The sequence below is a fragment of the Eschrichtius robustus genome, chromosome 2, assembly GCF_028021215.1.
Source record: "Eschrichtius robustus isolate mEscRob2 chromosome 2, mEscRob2.pri, whole genome shotgun sequence".
NCBI lineage: Eukaryota > Metazoa > Chordata > Mammalia > Artiodactyla > Eschrichtiidae > Eschrichtius > Eschrichtius robustus.
Genome location: NC_090825.1, coordinates 95,149,645 through 95,171,724, shown reverse-complemented (window position 1 = coordinate 95,171,724; position 22,080 = coordinate 95,149,645). Strand labels below are relative to the sequence as shown.

General features: G+C 39.6%; 1 protein-coding gene across 2 annotated transcripts; it reads right to left on the bottom strand.

The window, feature by feature from the left end:
- Window positions 1–354: 354 nt before the first annotated feature.
- Window positions 355–21,981, bottom strand: ARL14EPL (ARF like GTPase 14 effector protein like). 2 transcript variants are annotated; one of them, XM_068534174.1, is made up of 5 exons: window positions 21,879–21,981; window positions 5,832–5,950; window positions 5,461–5,565; window positions 3,726–3,865; window positions 355–1,067 (listed from the first exon to the last, which is right to left on the bottom strand). In XM_068534174.1, exons 3-5 carry the CDS (start codon window positions 5,554–5,556, stop codon window positions 845–847), a joined length of 459 nt encoding a protein of 152 aa, XP_068390275.1. In that variant the 5' UTR covers window positions 5,557–5,565; window positions 5,832–5,950; window positions 21,879–21,981; the 3' UTR covers window positions 355–844. The 2 variants fall into 2 exon arrangements, with proteins under 2 accessions (XP_068390275.1, XP_068390284.1); XM_068534183.1 differs by lacking the exons at window positions 5,832–5,950; window positions 21,879–21,981 and adding an exon at window positions 21,233–21,308.
- Between the last annotated feature and the right edge of the window lie 99 nt (window positions 21,982–22,080).

Below are 22,080 nucleotides of genomic sequence, written 5' to 3'. Positions count from 1 at the left end.
AGTTAGGGTAAACAGGACTCCTAAAAACAAATTCAAAGAAGGCTCTGTGGAAGTTTCTATAAACCTCCTACAATGTATCGGAATTGAAAAAGACCACATCATGTATCTAGTCAACTAGGTATCAATGCACTCAATTAGCCAACACACAACAATGTGCTTTCATATAATAACTTAAGTTTCCTCCTTTTGAAAAAATATTCTGAAATACTGATCCTGAAATAAAAAACAATGTAAACCACTGGCTTTTAGGATATTCAAGTCCTAATGTTTCCATTTCATAAATAAAATACAAGTTTTTAATAAAAATATTGCCAAGTATTACATTTCATTTTAATATTATTAAAATATCAACAATAAAAAAATGAGACTGTGGGTATGCATGCCAAGTCACAAGGTTTTGGTTTTTTTAAGCCAAATAACAATTCTGATTTAGAACTAGTGATGTGTAAGATTCTAAGGGGAACTAGCTATTATAGACGTATGATTCTATGTTCTATGTCACGACAAGCTCCCAGCTACAGAATTCTGAAGATCTTCAGACTCCATTTCCTAAGATACCAGCAAAGAGGAAAGCGATTTTTAATCTGAGACCAAAGTAGCGATGGAGGTGTCGGTGCTGATATCCATCTATAGGCACTCTCTTGGGTTACAAGGAGACGAATTTGAGAGGTCACAGCAGGAAGGTTAGAGAAGGATGGCCCATTCCACACTGTTCTATGGCTTCGCAGAACGTGAGTCTTAAGTACGTTTTTTAAAACATTTTCCCCCAGCCCTAAAATTCACCCAAGAGAAAGAGGTTGCCTTAAATGTAAAGAAGAAACTGATCAGCCCACGAGGGCAGCTCCTAGTCAGGAACGTTGAAGGGCAGCGTGCTGATGACCTCCCCAGACTCAGTGACGATGGCGTCGTAGACCCAGCGGCGGTTGCAGCGGCATTCAGGGCCACACTTGTTGGAGTTACACTTGGGGCAGGGGTAGAAGCAGCCCAGGCAGTTCTTCTCCAGGCAATCGCACAGGTCAGCATCGTTGCAGATAAGCCTGCCGCTTTTGTCATACTTCTTCAGAACTCTGCAAAGGAAAAGAATAACACTAACAGGACAGTGCGGTTTTCCTTAACATTGAGAATAGATTCTTGTGTAGCAATCTTCCTAAGTAGGCTCCCTTTACTCTGAGGAAGCAGCACCCTAAAGATGACCCAGCAACACTTCAGAATGCTATTAGGCAACATGTCCTGGGAAATTCAGTCAATATGCACCAATTACCAAGGCAGTCAGGGTTGTCACCTAGAGCAAGGCTTCATTTTTTCCAGCATGCTGGGAAATGTAATATCCCACCTAAACAAATTTTGAGGAGTAGCTGATTAAAGGCTATTAAAATTTCCTTCTACAATTTTTTACTTAAAAATATAACTATCCTTGATGGAATTTCCCCTGATAAATTACATCCATTTTTCCTTTCTTAAGAAAAAGCACTATATACAGCTGAAACTAACACAACATTGTAAATCAACTATACTTCAATTAAAAAAAAAAAAAGAGAAAAGAAGAAGCACAACAGTGAATACAGTCACATTTTGAATGACTCAATAGAAGCATTGGAACTGTCCGTTACTATACCAATATCATTAAAAACAAAAACAAGCAAACTGAAAATTCCTCTGCTAATAGTCTCCTCATGCCACTGCTGCTGTCCCTTTCTGATTCTGTTTTTTTACCCAGTGTGGGGGGCAGAAGGTGTCATAAACTCTGAGCAACGGCAGGAAGTTCTGTACCAGTGAGTACACCGTGCTTTGTGCCCCGACACTGCCCCTGTCAGCCTCTACAAGTCCAGGAAGCGAAAGGCTTTCACCAGGATTCTGCCACCTTCTCAAAACCAAACCGTCTTGAAATAAATCCTTCAGTACTGAGCTGCTTGAAATCCTGAGAACGACAAAAGTACCTGTGTAGAGCCTGTATCCATTAGGACCAGTTGAAGTCAGAAAAGGCTGTGAAGTTATGACCTTCTGCACCCTTGGCCCCCAAGCAGGCATAACACCTCCTTCCCTTCCTGTTAGGTAATGCTATTCCATCCTCTTCCTTCTCCCAATAAAGCGGGGAAGGTTAAGGATCATTATGCAGACTTGCCTGATTATCTCACTGTAGCAGGACAGCCTTTCTGATGAGGATTTACATTTGAAGCACTTCATCTGAAGCATGAGAGCTCCTACACCCACCAGGAAATGCAGGTGTCAACAGACAAGGAGATGTGAAATCTATTATGGGAATGATGGGAATGGGGAGTCATGCAGCCAACAGAGAGCCCAGGTCAGACTCTAGCCTTCTCCCTGTGCCTTCACCCAAATACTCCCTGTCTTTACTCAGACATCAAGACACAAATCTTACAGTTTCCTGCCCATCTGATGCTATATTCTATATAGTTCTGAGCTATCATATGTACGTAAAGTGTACAAAACATACATGCAGAGATAAAGAATAAAACACACTTCCACGTATCCATTGCCCAGCTTAATAAAGGGGTGTTGCGCCTTTGACACCCTCTTCATGCTCCATCCATTGCATCCCTCCACTCGGCCAAAAGGAACCACACCTTGATATCATAAAAATCATCTCCTTGTTTTACTTTTCATTATGCCATAGGTGTATGTATCTCCAAGCGCACCGCATTTTCCCTTCTGTAATTTGCTTTTTTAATTCTACATCATGATTTGAGATTCATCCATGGTGGCACATGTAGCTGTATTCAGATATTTTCACATCTATATGTATTCCACTGTACAAATATACCAGCTACTTAACTTTTCCATTATGGGTGGGCGTTTGGGTTATTACTATTTTATTTTCTTTGCTATTGCAGGGATGCCATGAATTTCTTGAACACGTCTCCTATTGTACATGTATGAGTTTCTCCAGGATATACACCCAGGAGTGAATATGTTAGGTCACAAGGTACATAGGTAATGCCAAGCTGTTTTAAAACAAAGGCTGTGCTATTTTACACTTCATTCATGTCCCATAGCTTCATCAACAGTGATATCAGAAGACTGCACTCTTTGCCCATCTGGTCAGGGGGGCACTTCCCCATACTGTACCAATGAATAAGGTTTAGCGTCCTGAGTGTTCACTAGCCTTTTCTTCTATGAAATGCCTGTTCATTGTTGGGTTCGTTTTTCTCTTAGGATGTTTATCTTTTTCTTATTGATTCATATATATTTTAGATACTGATCTTTTAGATCATAAATAACTTCTCCCACCTTGTGATTTGTCTCTCATTATTTTTAGAGTGTCTTTTAAAGGGCATAAACTCTTAATTTTAATGTAGTCAAATATATCAACCTTTTCCTTGATGGTCTGCTTAATTTACGCCTCTGGTGTGCTAGTAATAATTGAATTTATGATACTTCTGTGCCCATCTGATACTTGAATTCATTCCCATGGTTATATTATTTCTCCTTCTAATGCACATCTTTCTTACTTTTAATCATCTCTCCTACTACAGCCATTACTCTAGTGCAAGGACTTCTGAAGCCTGTTTTTAAAAAACTGATGCCTAGTTGGGGATTATAGTCTATTTCTTGAAATTGCTAACTTCCAGACATAAGGGGTGATACTGTACTTTAGAAAATACATTTTTAAATAATAAAGAAGTGGCAACATTTAATTGCTTTGTCAAGGAGAATTCATGCATTTTGTAATCCCACAGATTAAATATAATAAATCATGATCTTACTTGTACTTTACAGAAAAATACTCATTCATCTTTGACATTCGTGCTTTCTTTTTCTGCTGCCTTGTTTCAGGATTAAAGTCTGCTACCTGTGGTCCGGGATTTTGAAACGCCAAGCATTTTAACTGTCGCTCTATCTGTTGCTATGAAACAAATAAACAAATAAAATGTATTAGTAGTAAGAACTAGATAATTTTATCTGCTTTACACAGCATCAAAATGAAGTTTCTGTAACTTTTACCATAATGGCATGAAAGCTTAGTTGTTTTAGCTAGAGTAATAAACAATTTAATCAGATTAAGTTTCAAAAGATGATGTAAAATTTTTCAAATTAGGTCATTCTTTCTGAATAAACAAATACATAGTGTAAAACTATGTATAATAAAAAAATAAAAAAACAATCAAGGAGGAACAGAAGAATTCCCTTTATACCTGCAAAACACCCCTTGGCTTCTCAAATCTGCTGGGGATGAAAGTCAGAATTACCATTTTATGGTGGATAATGACAAGGGAGTAAAAGCCCTTCTGCCCAGGTAAAGTATCTCAAAACACAGTGAGAACACACAGTACACACAACCCTCCCCTTCAGTGCTCTACGGCATCTCAGCACTCACTGCCCTGGGAGCGTGGACCCCATCAGGGCTCTGATGCGGAATGCAGCCACCTGAAGGATCCCCTCTGGGGATCTGGGGTCAAAACCAGATTGCAAGAAGAAAACCTGGCTTGAATGACAAAATAGCGTGTTAGTGGAAATGTTCACAAGTCTCTGTTTTGGGATATTTATAATTCGAAATTAAATGGGGCCTAATTGGAAAGACAAGCAATAAAGATACTTCAATCAGTCCTGATAATTAATTTTGAACATGCAGCACATACATCAGAAGTGAAGGGAATGCTCCTCTGAAGGATTTTAGAAGAAAATAATCTGAGTGGCCCCAAAACACTTAGGCTAACACATATATGAAATACTACATTTCGAAACCAAAGGGAAACTTTCAATGTATGAATTTCAAGGTAACAAATTAGTAACAGAATCTCAGGCTTTTCTGCAGTTTCTTTAGCTTAATAATAGTCTAGTCAGTCTAAAATAATATAGGTATGTTTCTTTAAAATTTCATTTTGGTTTGTGTGTATGGGTTTGTTTTACAAACAACCTTATGAAACGATTCTGTATTTAGGTATAGCTGTGCAATAAACACAACTTAGCATGATCTACTATTATTCTCAGTAGCAAAGCAAGAGTTTAGATGCCTCTGTTCAGATCTTGGCTCTGCCACTTGTTACTGGAGTGCTTTGAGCAAGTTCCTACTTCTTCTAAGCCTCAGTTTCTCCTTTTGCAAAATGGGTTAACAACAGTATCTTGTGATAAGGGTTAGGTGAATGAACATATACCAAGCTTTAGAACAGGTACTAGCATATCATGGGAAAAAAAAACCCCAAGGATTTGTTAAATAAAAATATTTGACCATATTCTCTACAAATTTTCTACTCCAAGGGTAGGATTTTATTGCACAGGACTCTGGGTACTGAGAGGCACAGAGGAGATAGGTTAAGATGAGACCAGCTTCATGACAGCGGGGTGAAGACGAGGAGAAGCCCCATTAGCACTAAGGGGCAGAGATCCTTCCTGTGGAATCCTGATGGGGCCTACCTTCCCACCCAAATCTGGGGCATCTCAGAGATCCCCAAGTTGCAAACTCCCCAAATACCATGGAATCATAGTATCCACAAGCCATACCAGTTGCTTCTGTCCGATTTGACAGTTTATCTCAGGAGAACTTTGACCTGCATGTCTCTCTTGCGTGGAATTGTTTTTTTCTGGTTGTTCACTCATTTCTGATCACTAAAAAAAGTAATTGGAAAAAAGTAAAACGCATTAATATCACATATCCCAAGTAACTTAATCCTGTGACTTTCCTGCTCTCTCCCTACATCTTACTTTCTTTGAAAACCAGACTTACTAGAAAAGCCATTTGCTCCCCTGGTTTCCTTTTTTTGACCACTCACTCTTAAATCCTGCATCTGACTCCGCCCAGAACACCTTACTGATGCTCTTCTCAGCCTGGTGTTCCATGAGCAAATCAACTTCCATGAGCAAATCAACTGTACCTTTTACAGTTCTTAGCATCAGAGACCTCGCTGGAGCAGGCGACCCTGGGACCAGCCACTCCTGCTCAGGAGGACTAGGAATTCTTAGACTTCCAATCTTCCCCCTTTACGCTTACTCCCTTGAAAGAGAATAAGACACGTTAATGTCGTAGTACATCCCCAGTAACTTTGTGAAAATCTTCTCCGCTCCCCTGGTTTCATTATAACCTTTTCAGAAATCATTGCCCAGGATGCCTCTAAAAGCTCCAACCACCTCAACCAAGTTTCCTGACAAATTTCTAACACAACTTGTGCTAAGTGGACGTCATCAGTTTTCCATAAAACTCAGTTGCTTAAATGCCTGTAATTTACTTTTAAATACTTCTATACACACACACACACACACACACACACACACACATACAAGATGTGTATGTGTGTGTGTGTGTGTGTCAGGTGAAGCTAACGCAGGGTGACAGTCACAAATGCACAGTCCAGGCTGCTCTGCAGTGTTCTGTCAGAAAGGACCACGACCCAGAGGAGGCTTCCGCAGCCCTGCTGCCTCTCCTGTCTCTCGTCAAATACCTGTGCTGAGTGCAGGGCGCTGTTTCTACCAAAGGACCTGAGCAGTTAGGCTTGACCAGTTCATCTGGCACCGCCACTCTGCCTGCCAACTGGAAATTCCAATTCCACCCAATGCCTCTCCATTCTCCCTATGTCTAGGGCCGCTAGACACGGATTGTTCACTCTTCTGTATCCTCCGCTCCCGTTCCCAACATTAGGTTAGGAAGACGTGTTGATTTTTCTTTCCTAACATTCCTAACACTGATTCTTCCTTTCCATTCTGTATCAGGGAGAAGCCACCCTAAAGATAGCAGTAGTAGTAGTCATGGTAGTAATAGTAGCAGTAGTACCTTACCCTTGACCAAGATGGGCTTATCGTTCCCCTCAGTTTGACTAAACTTCAGCCTTCTCCTGACTCTTTGCCTTGACCTCCCTTTTCTTAGATCCTTTACTTCAGAAAACATGTCGTGGTAAATTCTTTCTCTGCTCCATTGAGATGTAAATCTTCTCCCAGCCTCGGCCAGTTTTATAACCCCAGAAGGTCTTTCTCAAGGACTAGGAGCCATCCCTTTGAAATGCAATCAGCCAGAAAGACTGGGTTCCTATTTGCCAGTCTCTGTGGGAAGGTAGAAGCCTAACTTGCTAATTGGTGGATTGGTGAGTGCCAATTAGCAAACACAAGTGACCTAATCACAGAGAAAAACATTTGCAAGCTCAGGAATTACTCAATGTGCCCAACACATCCCAGGGATCAATCTCTCCCCTAAAGTCCTCTAGTATTTTATTCCCACCTTTTATTTCAGTGGAGTTGAGCTCAGACTGAGTTCTGGCTTTCCTTCCCTATGATAGCCTTGAATAAAATCTACTTTGCCTGTTTCACTTGATCTGGTGCAGTTTTTGCTTTGACACTGTCACATGCAATTTCACATCTGATCAGCCAAACATTCCCAGGGAGCATTTTCCAAGTTGTCTGGAGATAAAATCACATGGAACTATTTTAAAAATGATAAATTCCCTGTCAAATGCCAGCCCTACTGGGGTTATCATTTGCAGAGGAAAATCGTGGTGATCTGTATAATTAATAGGTTCTCCAGGTGAATCCTATCCATAGGCAATTATGGGAGATATTAGGATAGGTGTAATTTTCTTCATCCAGTTTTGCCATCTGATCCTAAAACTATTGCCCATAATTTCTTCCTACCCCAAATTTATCCAAAACATTGTGGTCATGTTGATATTCCTAAACCAGAAATGTCTTTATCTTATTCCTATGAAAAGACTTCCGTGACTCCCCTCTGTCAATAATATCCCACATCCCTGGTGTATCAGTGAAGGTCCATCACAACCGACTCCAGCAACGTGTCTAGGCTCACCTCCCTGCATTCCTTACCTTGGGCCAAAGCTACTGACCTCCCCGCTCCTGTTACCATCCCCCCATCTCTTACCTAGCTCATTCCTTCCCCTTTGAACTCTGGTTTATCTCTCTGCTCCAAGAAGCCTCCCCATCTCTCTGATCCTCCAAGATTCCTTTCTCTCTTGGGCTCTGTTTGAAGCTTCCTCAAGAAAATTGCCCCCAGCGGGGCCCTAAACCTTCTAGCTTCTTCATGTAACAAATTTTCTTCCACATGGGAATAGATATGACTTTATGATCATCTTTGCAAGCAAGAAAATCTTCTGAAAGAGCATCCATTTAACTGCATTAGGAGAAATGAATATTTTATGCAAATCCTCCACCCAAGATGCCTTTGGTTAAGTCCTTCATGAAATAAATGTAGGTCTCCAAATATAGATTTGGGGGAAAACTTACTCGTATTTATTCATATTTTGAATAAGCAAATGAAAGTTATAATAGAATTTCACCAGGGCCTGAAATTGTAATTGGATTTTATTAGGAACCCAAAATATCTGTCCCAGGAAAAGTAATAAAATGGTTCAGAACTCCCTTTTTTCCCTGCTTGGCATTTCCCAGGCAGGGGTTCTTTTTTTTTTTTTTTTTTTTTTCAGGCAGGGGTTCTTAACCAGAGAAGGAAAGCAGGGGGCCCTTGAACTTGGATGAATAAAGAACACATATTTATTTTCACTAACCTCTAACTGAAATTCTGGCATTGCCTTTTATTATAAGGCAACCAACAAACCACAATAGTCTGTGTAGCACTTTTGACCGATGTTTTTATAACTCATTACAGTTGTTGTAGATATGTCAAAACGTTATTGACACTCATCTTCAAAATGATGGTAGTTCTTAGATCTGCCGCTAGATCTTATTTGATGCGTTGATAATAAAACATATATCACCATCATAAATTGTTTTTAACATTTTGGTAAGTGTATTTCAATATAACTGGTTTCCTTTGTAACCTTACAGATTTCATTTTATATGATTAAAAACATCATTCTGAAAAAAAAAAAATCATCCTGAGAAATGGTCCATAGATGTAACAGCTGACCAAAGGAGTCCATGACACACAAAAATAAGATTAAGAACCCTTGCAAAGAGGCAGGGAGAACCTACTGCTGCCACCTCATTGATCATGGTGATGAGAAACAACCGCTCCTGGCTGTAGAAGATGCTCATTTTCAAGGATAGGGCTGGAAGCAACACGGTATATCCTTGGGAATTGCATTTAATGAAACACAAAGTGTATGACATCAAATTAACCAGCTCTCTGTTTTGTCCTAACATATGTCAGATTGCCTGTAAAAATCCACAATATAGTCTAGCCCAAAGAGAAGCGGCTCACCCAAGTGGCAGACATAACACAGACTCCAAGAGCAGCCGTCCTTAAAGTATGGCCCAAGGATGGGGCAACAGTTTAGCACCAGGCTTGGGCCAGAATGGATGTCAACCACTTCACTGGGTACATTGGATAGTTTAGCTGATGTTTTTCTCCAGAGCAAGACTATCTATCTGGAGGAGGCAGTTCACTGATTTCCGTTCTGGCCCAACCTTGATTCACCATGAACAGGAACTTTGAGTAGCACTGGAGTGCATTTTGGCTGTGACACTCATCTTCCTTCTGTGGTTAGTTCAACTTTCACGTGCAAGTTCCTACCTCTATTAGCAATTTAGCTCTGGAAGCAGTCTTATACCTTTCTTTATCTCCCCCTAGAACTACTACTTTGTTAGTACTCAATTCATATTTCATAAATATTATGCTAAGAATGCTAATTATTAGGCACCGACTATGTGCCAAGCACTTTGCTAACCATTCTACATATATTATTTCATTTAATTCCACTGCAACACTCTGAACTAGATACTGTTATTTCTATTGAATATTTTACAGATGAGAAAACTAAGGCCCAGAAAGATCATTTAGGCCACAGGCGTTTAAAATCCAGACTTGTCTGACCTCCCCAACTAAGCCGTTTTGGGGATGTTACACTGCTTCAAGACTGATTTTAATGATGACCATCATCTCTACATAGGCTATTGCTAAGCGATGGGATATAATCAACCTGAGCCACACAGAGCTTGTTCAGAATGAAGCCCGGACTAGGAACAGGGGAAGATGCATTTAGATGATCATCTCAAGTTTGCCTCGTCCAGTTCCTCTGTCATAGCATACATCTCCAAAGTGCGCTGGGAAAAAGGTTCCCATCTCAGACACATAAGCCACCTCTGACCTCAGGATTGGATTTGGAAGTCAGCTGGAAAGAAGAAAGTCACACAAGAAAGTCACCCTTGAAAATGCCTTCAGAAAATGCTGCCTGGGAAAGGCCCTATACAGCCAGGCCTTTCTCCAGTTTCTCAGGTTAGGAATCGGATGAAGTAGTTGACTTACACACATATAGGAGCCAGCATGGTTGAAGTATGTTTACCTTTAAACCCCAGATCTATACACCCTGGCAAGTTCCACGCTCTATGAGGCCTCAGGAACTAGGTCACCCTAGAAACAGAACTGGGTCCAGAGCCCCACCTTCCTGCTCACTCTGAGGCACAGGTCACCCAGGGAAATGCAGTAAAATGACTCACACGGTAAGCACTTACCCTTATCTTCAGGATGCCTCCAGCACCGTAAGGTTGAATTTATGTAAGCTGATGGTATCTTGCACAAGGTGGAGTATTTTTTTCTACTTTTATCTCTAACGACACTAGCAAATTATCAAAAGAGGAAAAGCGTTCAGTTTAAACTCTTGCTCAAAAGTTGGTCTCCACTTTTACTCAGTAGCAGATAAAGGGGTTTATTCAGAGACACTACCTGTCAGACACCCCTCAGAAAATATTTAGAAGTAAAACACACACGCATATTTTCATTCAAAGCCCTTGCAGTAGAGAGTCAAGCTATTTCAATCTCATTCTGTCTCTAGCCTCAGTTCCCATCCTTGGTAAAAATGACGGATCACTGAGATAATTGGCAGGTGAGCCAAATCCCACCAGGGACATATTTGGGAGAGAAACAACTGCTGTGCTGGTGATCAATTCAATCATTCCCTTGCTGCTCCCTCCCAGATGATTCAACTGTTTTCAAAGCCACAAAACTCCGTAACCTCCAACAAAGTCTCCACTGCCATTTGTCTGTAAGAATTAAAAGTAATTTTGATCCAAGCCTTTGAGAGTGTTTTTAGATAAACAATGTTAATGCTTTAGAAGCAACTTTATTTGCAGTGTGTAAAGATTCCTAGGAACACTTTTATTGCTGGATTTGCCAAAACACACACACACACACACACACACACACACACACACACACACACACACACACCCTTCTGTGGCTGAATGTAAAATAATGTGAAAACGCTATCATATATTTAAAATAATTTGAAATGCACTCAGTAGAGAATCTGATAAGCTATGCAACCATATCATTGCTTTTTTTTTTTTTTTTTGCTAACGCTGGGAAGGCTACAGTCTGGGGTCGCTCTGAAACCAAAGCCACTGAAGGGCTCTTCTGGGTCAGTTACAGATCAGCATCCCCAAGGGCCTCTCTACTCAAACCTCACTTATAATCTGGATCTCTTGAATTATACATTTAGATTCTTCCTTGCAACTTTAAGGATTATAAAAAACAGAAATATGTCTGCTTACTCTGCCCCATCAATGGAAAGCAGAGAAGGAAGAAAATTCTTTTTTGAGACAGCAGCCTGGGACATTTCAGCCTTTTGCTGATAAATATACATTCAGCATTGTCCTGATAAATATACTTCAAAACCACTCATCCCATATTTCAAGTGTGGAGGTCCTTTTTTCTAGATCCCTAACGTCTTTTTATGCTCATTTCTTAGTTTTCAGTTTCATGCCTGCAACAAAAAGAACCCCAACTTTCTTCTGCTCTTAACTACAACACATTAATATGGCAATATCATTCAGAGTCAACATTCCGTGACCTGCTTTTGCCTCTTCTCTCTCTACCAGCCTCAGAGGAAATCAAGTTTAAGTGCATCATCTGAAAAGGAACGTCTTTCCAACGATGCTTTTCACAGTTTTGTTAGTGCCTACTTCTTAATGAGAGTTGCCTTGCCAAGCTGAAGCGGTGGGCTGTAAAGAGAAAGTACACATACCTTTAAGTCGGTTGACAAAGAAGGGAAGAACACTGGACTAAAAGAGAAACTGTACTGCCTTGTTTCCTTTGTTTTGCTGAGAAACCATAGAACCCTCCGGAGGAAAAGTCAGAAGGCCCCTAAGGTGCTCCTTAACTCTCGTAATAGTGGCTGAGAGGAGGAGAGGTGGAAAAACGGAGGGGGTGGGAGGTGGGTGTAATTGTTAACTCTCTCTTCCACCACGAGTCTATCGAAAATCATATGAAATCAGGGAATGATCATTCGTCTGCTCATCCATCTTGCATCTGCAATAAGCAGTGAATCTAGAGTTTACAATTTGACTGTACTGCTCAGGGTCACATCTCGACTTCAGATATTCAACTAATGTTAACAGCCAATTGCTGCCTGGCTATTTTTATACTTCAGTGTAAATAGCCCAGTATATATACACACACACTCACACACACATTATAGATACATATATGTAGTATTCTTGCAAAGAACAAGGAAAGGAAACAAAATCGTCAGTTACAAGAGCTTCCAACCCATCAGGCAATGATATAAAACCTGAAGGTGGTGCCGGAATTAAATCTATTTGACCTGAACTTTATATCCGTTAAGGAACTGCTATGTTTTTGAGATTACACTGTAAGTACTGCATATAAAAAATATACACGATATTGCATATATATATTTAAACTAAAAACCATTTAGGAAAAAACTGGGTTGTCCCAGGAGAAAACTAAACCACGTTTATAAGCTGTGACTAAGACATATTAATCTCTAAATGACAGCCCTCTAATCATTGTCCTCTGCCACCAGGACTCAGCTATTGTGCTGTGAGTCATTAAAACCACTTCCCAGGCAGGTTAATACCCACCTCATTCATTTGTGAATTATAGGGTAAAAACCGCCATTTCATTCCTAATTACTTTTGCAGCAAAAACAAGGAGAGGAAACAAAACCTTCAGTTTTAAGAGCTTGCAATCCATCTGGCAGTGATGCAAAACCTTAAGGGGGTACCAGAATTAAGTACGTTTGACCTGAGCTTTATAACCATTAGGCAAAGACTATATTTTTGAGATTACGCAGTAAATTTTGCCCATCAAAAATTTGTCATCTTGCCATTTAAGAATTGCCAATTCCATCTTGCCAATTAAGGATTGATAAACCTCAAATCATGTAAAAATCCTACCAGACGTTTTCCACAGTCAATCACACCTTACAAAAATACATGCTTTGGCCAATGTTTAGCTTTATTCTTTTTCTTTTTTAAAAAAATTAATTTTTTTTATACAGCAGGTTCTTATTAGTTATCTATTTTATACATATTAGTGTATATATGTCAATCCCAATCTCCCAATTCATCCCACCACCACCCCCCGACCGCCCACTTTACCCCCTTGGTTTCCATACGTTTGTTCTCTACATCTCTATTTCTGCCTTGCATACTGGTTCATCTGTACCATTTTTCTAGATTCCAGATATATGCGTTAATATATGATATTTTTTCTCTTTCTGACTTACTTCACTCTGTATGACAGTCTCTAGGTCCATCCACATCTCTACAAATGACCCAATTTTGTTCCTTTTTATGGCTGAATAATATTCTTACACACTTAACAGGAAAAGGTACTTTTCACGGATCTTGCCACACAAGATGCTACAGAAAGAACAAACATATCAAGGGCCAAATACAAGGCAGTAATCCTCTTAAAACTGGAGGAAAATCTTCTAAAGGATAGGATTGTGACCAACCAAGAAGAGTCCCAGCTGAAAACCTTTTTTAAAAATTTAAGTGCTAAGAAATAAATGTGTCACAAGTTCGAAAGTTATTACTTCCTCTTATTTCTTCAATTTAGAAAAGAATATAGGGGATTTCCCTGGCGGTCCAGTGGTTAAGACTCTGCGCTCCCAATGCAGGGGACACGGGTTCGATCCCTGGTTGGGGAACTAAGATCCCGCATGCTACCCAGCACGGCCAAAAAAAGAAAAAAGAATATAAATTATACAAAATAATTTCCTGTGTTATTTCCAAGTTTCTCAAGTAAAATCTAATGGCTTTTTTTTTATAGCACAGGGAACTATATTCAATATCTTGTAATAACCTGTAATGGAAAAGAATCTGAAAAACAACATATATATATATACATGCATCATTGAATCACTTTGCTGTACGCTTGAAACTAACACAACATTGTAAGTTAACTATACCTCAATTAAAAAAAAATAAAGGAGAGACCTGGCTTAAAAAAAAAAATCTAATAGCTTTTCAAACTAATGATTTAAGTAGCAAATCTTCAGAGGAACTTTACATCATTTAAAAAAAAAGATAACAGTATAATTTTAAAAGATGGAAGAGTATTTTTTAAAGTTAATAATACCTTGCTAAATTTGCTAGTCCTGAATTTATTGCACTTTGACGTGACTTTGACTATGAAAAAAATTTTTTTTCCTCTTCAGATGTTCTCAGGTTTTCTAGACCTTAAGTTGATGTAATTTAAGATTGGTTGCTTTTTAAAAATTAAGGATTCACATACTAAAACATTCCTCAGTTACCTGTTAATTCCTGGAGAGTAAAATTCTTTATGCTCATGAGTTATATAATTTAATTTGTCAGTTTGTAGCTATCTGTGTATGAATTTGTAACATACACTGTATAGTTAACCCTTAAACAACATGGGTTTGAACTGCACAGGTCCACTTATACATGGAATTTTTTTTTCAATATTAAATACTACAGTACTACACCAGCCACGGATGGTTAAATCTGCTGATGGTTGAATCCGTGGATTGTGAAAAACCTCAGACACAGAGGAACTCTGGATATGGAGGGCTGACTACAAGTTATACTTGGATTTTTGCCGTCATAGTGAGTCAGCACTCCAAACCCCACATTGTTCAAGGGTCAACTGTTACTTTAAAAATAACACCACTCATAAGCTCATTTATTGTAGTATTTTTTAAACTGTGAAATATTGGAATGTCCAGACACAGGGGAGTGGTTGAATAAAGTATGGTACATCCACATGTACCATAAACATAGAGTACTATACAGCTGTGAAAAAAGAATAAGGAAGATCTCTATGAAGTGATATAGAGTGATTTCCAGAGTATACTATTAAATGAAAATAACATAGTACAAAAGAGTATTTAGCCTTCAGGTAAGAAAGTATACTACCCTCGTGTAAGAAAGAAGGGGATATAAGAAAATTTGTTACTTGTAGCCAAATAATCTTAATAAACTTAATGTGATGTAGGGTGTGGCTTATAAAATAATTAAAAAGTCACTGACTTTGAGAGTCATGAAAATCTAGGGAGGGGCTGTGATAGGAAACTCTCTAGTTTAACTTCTTAAATGCATTAGCAGCCTTCTAAGCAGCTACTGAACAGGCTCTCACTGGGTTTATCCAACCCTCTACTGGAAAGATCTCAAAGAGACAAATCCTTACTGTCTGGTGAATTACAGGTTCACTGTGGTTTTTGTTTGATTAAGGTACTGTTACATTGTGAAGCTCTAGTGAGTTGTACTTTTGAAAGAACAAACTTCCTAGTGGGAAACACCATGAAGGGTCAGAAGTGAATGAAGCTGGTAATCTGAACTAGGACCAGTGGCTCCATCACTGGAGGTGCTCACTGGGATCTATTACGACTACTCTTCAAATCATTCACTTAGCAAGCATTGATTAAATACCTCTATTGGTAGGCACTAATAAAACGACAAATAAGCCATGGTTCTTCTCCTTAAAGAGCTCAAGTCTAGTAGAAGGAGATATGTAAACAAATAAATACAAGATGTGCATCACACATGCTCAGGACACTGCCAGGGCCAGTGGAGGGAGTGGAGGAACAGCTGGTTTTCCCTGGGAAGAGAGGTATCAAGAAGGGCTCCCAAGGAGAGGTGGCAATTGAGTTAATCTTAAAAAATGGACAGGGAAAACTCAGGTAGAGAGGGAGTGGGGTGTGTATTCTAGGAGGATGGAGCTGCTCCAAGCAAAAGCTGTAGGTAGGAGGAGAAGAGACTAGTGGGAGGTGGGAGGGGTTGTGCTGGCTACGGTAAGGCTGAACTCCAAGTGCACTGCAATAGCATCTGTGTATTTATATAGACTCTAATGAATGTCATTCCCAATGACAAAAATAGGGCGGTTGGTGGGCAGATGAAATAAGGCAAGGGAGAGGAGAATTAGCAGAGTTATGCAACTTCAGGACCCCCAGCAGCTCCGTTTTGGAAAACCATTAAGATGGTTTTACACAATTTCTTACCTGAATAGAGATCAGTATAAGTGTACATGTTGTACAGGTGAACGATTTTCTTTTTAAAAACATTGTATTGTTTTACCATATTACTATTATATTTACTACTATTATTATATATTTACTATTATTTGTTATTAGCATTTTATTTGTTATTACTAGAACATAATTAATATTATGCTAATACTGCTCTACTAATTTGATTTACTAACGTCATAGAGCACTTCATGAACTCTTTCATTCTCAGAACACGTTTCATATTTGCTGTACCTAAATTTGTTCCTGTTACTCTTTCTTCCAGGAATGCCTTCCCATCACACCTTAAAAAAATTATAGACATTTGTTGTGTAACAAAAGCTTTAAAACAGGCATCTTTGACCCAGCAATTCCTCTTTGGGGAATTTCTTCTAAGAAAAGACAAAGCTCTTTGCAAAAGTCCACATCTTGTATAACTGCTAGATTATAGAGTTCCTAGGTTGGGAGAGTAAAAATCTAATGACTTAATTATCAAACAAAATTATATAATACAATGTAGCCATTAAAATGATATCATGGAACTGTATTTGTTAATAAGACAAAAGATACACATACTTTACTGTTAAAGAAGTAGATTCCAAATGAGACTCTAGAGGGATTTTTTTTTCCCCTTCTTGAGACAGTTTTAGTAGGTCACGTATTTCTAGGACCTTAATTTTAACCATTTCTCCAAAGTTTTCAAACTTATTGACATAAATTTTTTCATAATAGCATCAAGTTTTCTTTTATGTCTGCAGCATCTGTTGTTATCCCTCCCTTTTTATTCCTAGTACTAGTGTTTTACTACTTCTCTCTCAAACATTTCTCATCTTGTCAAAGAAAAGCTCTCTTCCCTTTCTTTTTTCTTTCTTTCTCTTTCTTTCTTTCTTTCTTTCTTTCTTTCTTTCTTTCTTTCTTTCTTTCCTTTCTTTCTTTCTTTCTGTCTTTCTTTCTTTCTGTCTTTCTTCCTTTCTCTCCTTCTTTCTTTCTGTCTTTCTTCCTTTCTCTCCTTCTTTCTTTCTTTCTTTTCTATTTCATGTCCTTCTATTTTGGGTATATTTTAATTTTATTTTTCCATTGTCTTAAGATGTATGCTTAGCTCATTTATTTTGATTCCTTATTTTTCTAATATAAGCATTTTTGGACATAAATCTCAGTAGGTTTGTCTCAGCCAGCTCAGTTTACTTTTTCTCTTCTTCTCTCCTTTTATCATATCTCTTTTGAATCCTATCTCTGATTTGATTTCTTGTTTCAAAGAGGAAATGTTTCCTAATTTTTTTTATTCCATGGAGAACTTTGTTCATATTTTCTTCTGCTTTATGGTGTATTTGTTCTGCTATGTATTTTTTATCAGTTATTTGGTTTTGCAGTGCCTTTGCAGTGCCTTTCCATTCTGATCCTTCCTGATTATCTCTGGTCTTTGCACGGAGGCCATTCTTTCTGGCTTCACATGTGCTCCTGACTTGCAATTCAGCTTGCAATGTCCCTGGTTCTTTTACTGATCAATACTAGTACCTGCAGGGCTGCTTGCCACCCACCCTGTCTCCCCCATCCTACCACTCCAACAGCAAGTGTAGCTTGTCTGTGTGTCACCAAACCCTGCCCCATTTTCTCTGTCACTCAGGCCCCAGGGACGTGCTGGAAGCCTGTCTGAGGCTTTCAATTCCAAGGAAAGTGTTTCTAGTTTCCCTCAAGGTCTGCTACTTCATTTTGGAAGGCTCTGCATATTGTTAGTGATTCACAGAAACATATATTTGCTCTCAGATTGCTTTCACAATTGGGTCCAAATTTTACTTTATTTAGCAGTAATTATTCATGGGATGTGGTTTTCTGACTGTGCTCTGTTTCCTAAGTACATTGAATAAGGAATTTTCATCTGTTTCAGACCCCCCAGAGTTACCAGGTCAACTTGGGATCCTAACCTGGATTTCTCTGCCTTCTGTCCTTCTTTGTATCTCCACACATCGCTACCATGGTTGTCGTCGTAAAATCCTCTTACACCGCGTCACTTTCCTCCTCCAACAACTTGGTGGTGCTTTGTGATCCTCAGCCTTTGATGACATGACCTACATCTACTTTCCCAGCCTTATTGTCACTGCATCCTTCATTAACCTAACACTAAATGACAGGAATGTTCCCACCTCCAGGACCCACTTTATGCTTTCCTCCCGGTCCCCCTGCACAATGAGGGTCAGCACCCCTGCTTCTATGTCTCCAAGCTTGTGTTGTAGTTAATTATCTACATACTTATCTCTCATGATAGACTTCTCTCACTTCAGAGCAGCATCTGTAAGACTTCTTCATTCTATAGCATGTGTCACAGCAACTAGCACGCTGGTGTTCAATACACAGACACTAACAGAAAGGAGCAATGCCACATTTACTGCTGGAAATAGTAATCTGGGGATCTGTTTCCTGGGAATCTGAGCAATATATTGCACTTCTCCTAGGGTCTAACCCACTCCCTCAACCCTATCTCTATCCCACCCTGCCCAGTTAAATTGGAGGGTAAGATCCCTGCCTTGCATAATTGGCAAAGCAAACCTTAAGGTTCCCACACAACAGGGCCTGAGAGCACTCCCTCCCAAAGAATCTCACATCTGTAATGTGTCCTCTCTTTCTACTACTGTTGTAACCTAAATCAGCATAGTGTTGATCTCAAACTTGTGTTTTTCTTATTTAAAAAACTGAAACAGACTCACAGACATAGAAAACAAACTTATGGTTACCAAAGGGGAAACTGGGGGGGGGGGGGGGAGGGATAAGTTGGGAGTTTGGGATTAACAGACACACACTACTGTATATAAAATAGATAAACAACAAGGAACTACTGTATAGCACAGGGAACTAGATTCAATATCTTACAATAAACTATAATGGAAAAGAGTCTGAAAAAGAATATATATATATATATCTCACATGTATAACTGAATCACTTTGCTGTACACCTGAAACTACCACAACATTGTAAGCCAACTATACTTCAACAAAAAAAACCCCAAAACACAAAACACAAACCAAACCTCATGATAACATATTCTTGTATGTATAAAGAAAAAATGCTAGCTATTGACAGTAGGTATCTCCGGATTTTTGTCTTACGCTTTATTATTTTCTACACTTATCCATTTCCTGTAATAAACATGTATTTTACAATTTTTTAAAGTATTAATAAATATTTTTAAAGATACTTCTGAGAATAAATGTACAGTTTTCTCATAGTATTGCAAAAATAAATACTTCCAGCAGATGGCGCAAAACCTTAATCTAGAATTAAAATAGATTTAAAAAACAATAACCCTTACTACTGCAAGAATGCCTTGTAGAGGGGATGTTTCTTAGTGACCAAGGATCAGTCAAAATGCACACTGGCTCTAGAATTTTTGTGTTCATCCAATGTAATTTGTTTGACTTCTACAGTCAAAGGTGAGTCATTTCAGAGGTAAAGAAGGGGACTCTGAAGAGGGGATGTGTGGAGGCTGCAGCCCAAGATGACTTATGTAGTGTCAACGTGATGTCGCACCTGCAAAGGGCTTTGCAGATCATATAGTCCATCAGTTTTCACACACTGCTTTTTAGATTTTTCTCTAAATAAACCCTAATATATGAAGCCAACAAAACTGGAGCTATCCTAATTGAAGTGGGGATTGGGGACAAGAGCCATCCCAAGCATTCTCTTTGTCCAAGCTTCCCCAACCCTAACCCACCCCCTCACCCGTGGCTGATATAATCAAGAATTGGCTATACTTAATCAACAGCTATGCAATCCATAAAATACGTCTAAGAAGCCCTAGAGGGGCTTCCCTGGTGGCGCAGTGGTTGAGAGTCTGCCTGCCAATGCAGGGGACACGGGTTCGAGCCCTGGTCTGGGAAGATCCCACATGCCGCAGAGCAGCTGGGCCCGTGAGCCACAGTTACTGAGCCGGCGCGTCTGGAGCCTGTGGTCCGCAGCAAGTGAGGCCGCGGTGGTGAGAGGCCCGCGCGCCGCGATGAGGAGTGGCCCCCGCTTGCCGCAACTAGAGAAAGCCCTCACACAGAAACGAGGACCCAACACAGCCATAAATAAATAAATAAAATAAATTAAAAAAAAAAAAAAGCAGGGCTGTGTCCCTGTAAAACTTAAAAAAAAAAAAAAAAAAAAAGAAGCCCTAGAGAAAACCACTAATGCAGTGCAATACTTTCACTTTGCTGCTGAGAAAAGGGACGCTCAGAGGAGGAGAGTTTCCAATATGAAATGAGAACATATATAAAACCAACAAAAAAAAGTCATTAATTGCTTTTAAAAGAAAAACATCAATAAGGACATTCAAAATGCATCAATAAATTCAACACTAATAGACTCCACACATTTGACATCTGCAATTAGAATTTATGTTGAATTAAATTTCTGATATATTTAACTTAGGATTCACTTAAATCCTTTTTATGATTTATGATTTAAAAATCCTTTTCAATCCTTTTTATGGTTTATGCAAACTACAGGAACTCAGCATTTCAGCTAAAGCTAGCTTTCATGAGTAACATAGCATATTCTTGGGTAATGTAAGCATATTCATTTGTATCAATAAAGTTTACTTATATCAATAAAGTATCCTTAAGCTGTACTTCCTGTACAGTCTATATTTCAAAATGCAATTATAAACCATAATAAATAGTGATTTGACAGCATGAAGCCAGTTTTTTTAGAACGTTTGCAATTCCATAAAAATCTGTCTAAATAATGTTTGCAAAGTAGAAGCAAAACCTATTTAAATGCATTCACCTAAAGTTTCTTTTCAGTACAAGTCCAAATTTAACTTTCTTTAAAAAGTCATTTTTAGAAAGTTTTCCTTTGTGTTGAACAACCATATCTACATGAAGCACTGCCTGTTATTTCTAAGAGCTGCCTGCTGTCTGGCTTACCGTAGGTGCGTGTGGATTAAAAATGTTCACCTGTGCCTTCTCAGCATATTAACCATGTCCTAAGCTGACAGTTAAAAGAAAAACCCAAAGCAAATGGGGTTTGGTGGTAAAAGAGTTGATCTTAAATTCTGACTTCTGCCTCTCCCAGCACTGTGTCCTTAAGCCTCTGTTTCCCCATGTGTTAAAATCAGAATAATTATACTGACCTGAGTAGGTGATTAAGCCATTGTCTGTCAGTTCCAAATCCACCTTTTTATTCTCAGCTGTGTAATGTTAGGGACCCTGCAAACCACGCTTTGATGTTGCAAGCTCTGCCAACAGGGGGCGGTGAGGGACAAGAGAAGGCTGGAGGAGCAAAGGGGCTTGCTCCTTCCTGTTCGCTTCTTGTTTCTGCCAGCAACACCTCAGCAATGATTCTTGCTCCTGACAGTGGCTGTTGGATTCCAGTTCTCAGGATCCCACCCCCATCCCTTAGACCCAGCCTAATGTGTCCCCTCAGAGATATCAGCACCAGCTGCCCAGAGTCCCCACCCCCATAGGTGACCCACAAACCGGAGGATAATCACAATTGCAGAGGTTCTCCCCAAGGAGTGAGGAGTCCAAGCCCCACATTGGACTTCCCGGCCCAGGGGTTCTGCACTGGGAAGATGAGCCCCCAGGACATTTGGCTTTGAAGGCCAGTGGGGCTTCCTTTTGGAAGAGCCAGAAGGCTGTGGGAAAGACTCCACTCTTAAAGGGCACGCACAAAAATCTCACACTTTCCGGGACCCAGGGCAGAAGCAGTAATTTGAAAGGAGCCTGAGTCAGACCCACTTGCTTATCCCAGTGAAGCAGGAGGCAATTGGGACTCACCCTGGGGACATAGACGCTGGCAGCAGCCATTTGTGGGAGCTCATCCAGCCACGAGGACACTGGTGGTGGTAAACGCCATTTCAGAATCCTCCCTTTAGCTTATTAGTGCCGGGGCCAGGCCCCACCCACCAGCCAGTCTGCACTAGACTTGGATCGCTCCAGGCCAAGCAGCTAGCTGGGAAGGGACACAGCACCACCGATT

Bases quoted from the DNA above. Each gene is read 5' to 3' on its own strand.
- ARL14EPL (XM_068534174.1), bottom strand. From the start codon at position 5,556: ATGAGTGAACAACCAGAAAAAAACAATTCCACGCAAGAGAGACATGCA. The intron at 3,866-5,460 runs GTATGGCTTGTG...TTTGTTTCATAG, and splicing joins AAATCGGACAGAAGCAACTG to CAACAGATAGAGCGACAGTT. The intron at 1,068-3,725 runs GTAAGATCATGA...TTTCCTTTGCAG, and splicing joins TATTTTTCTGTAAAGTACAA to AGTTCTGAAGAAGTATGACA.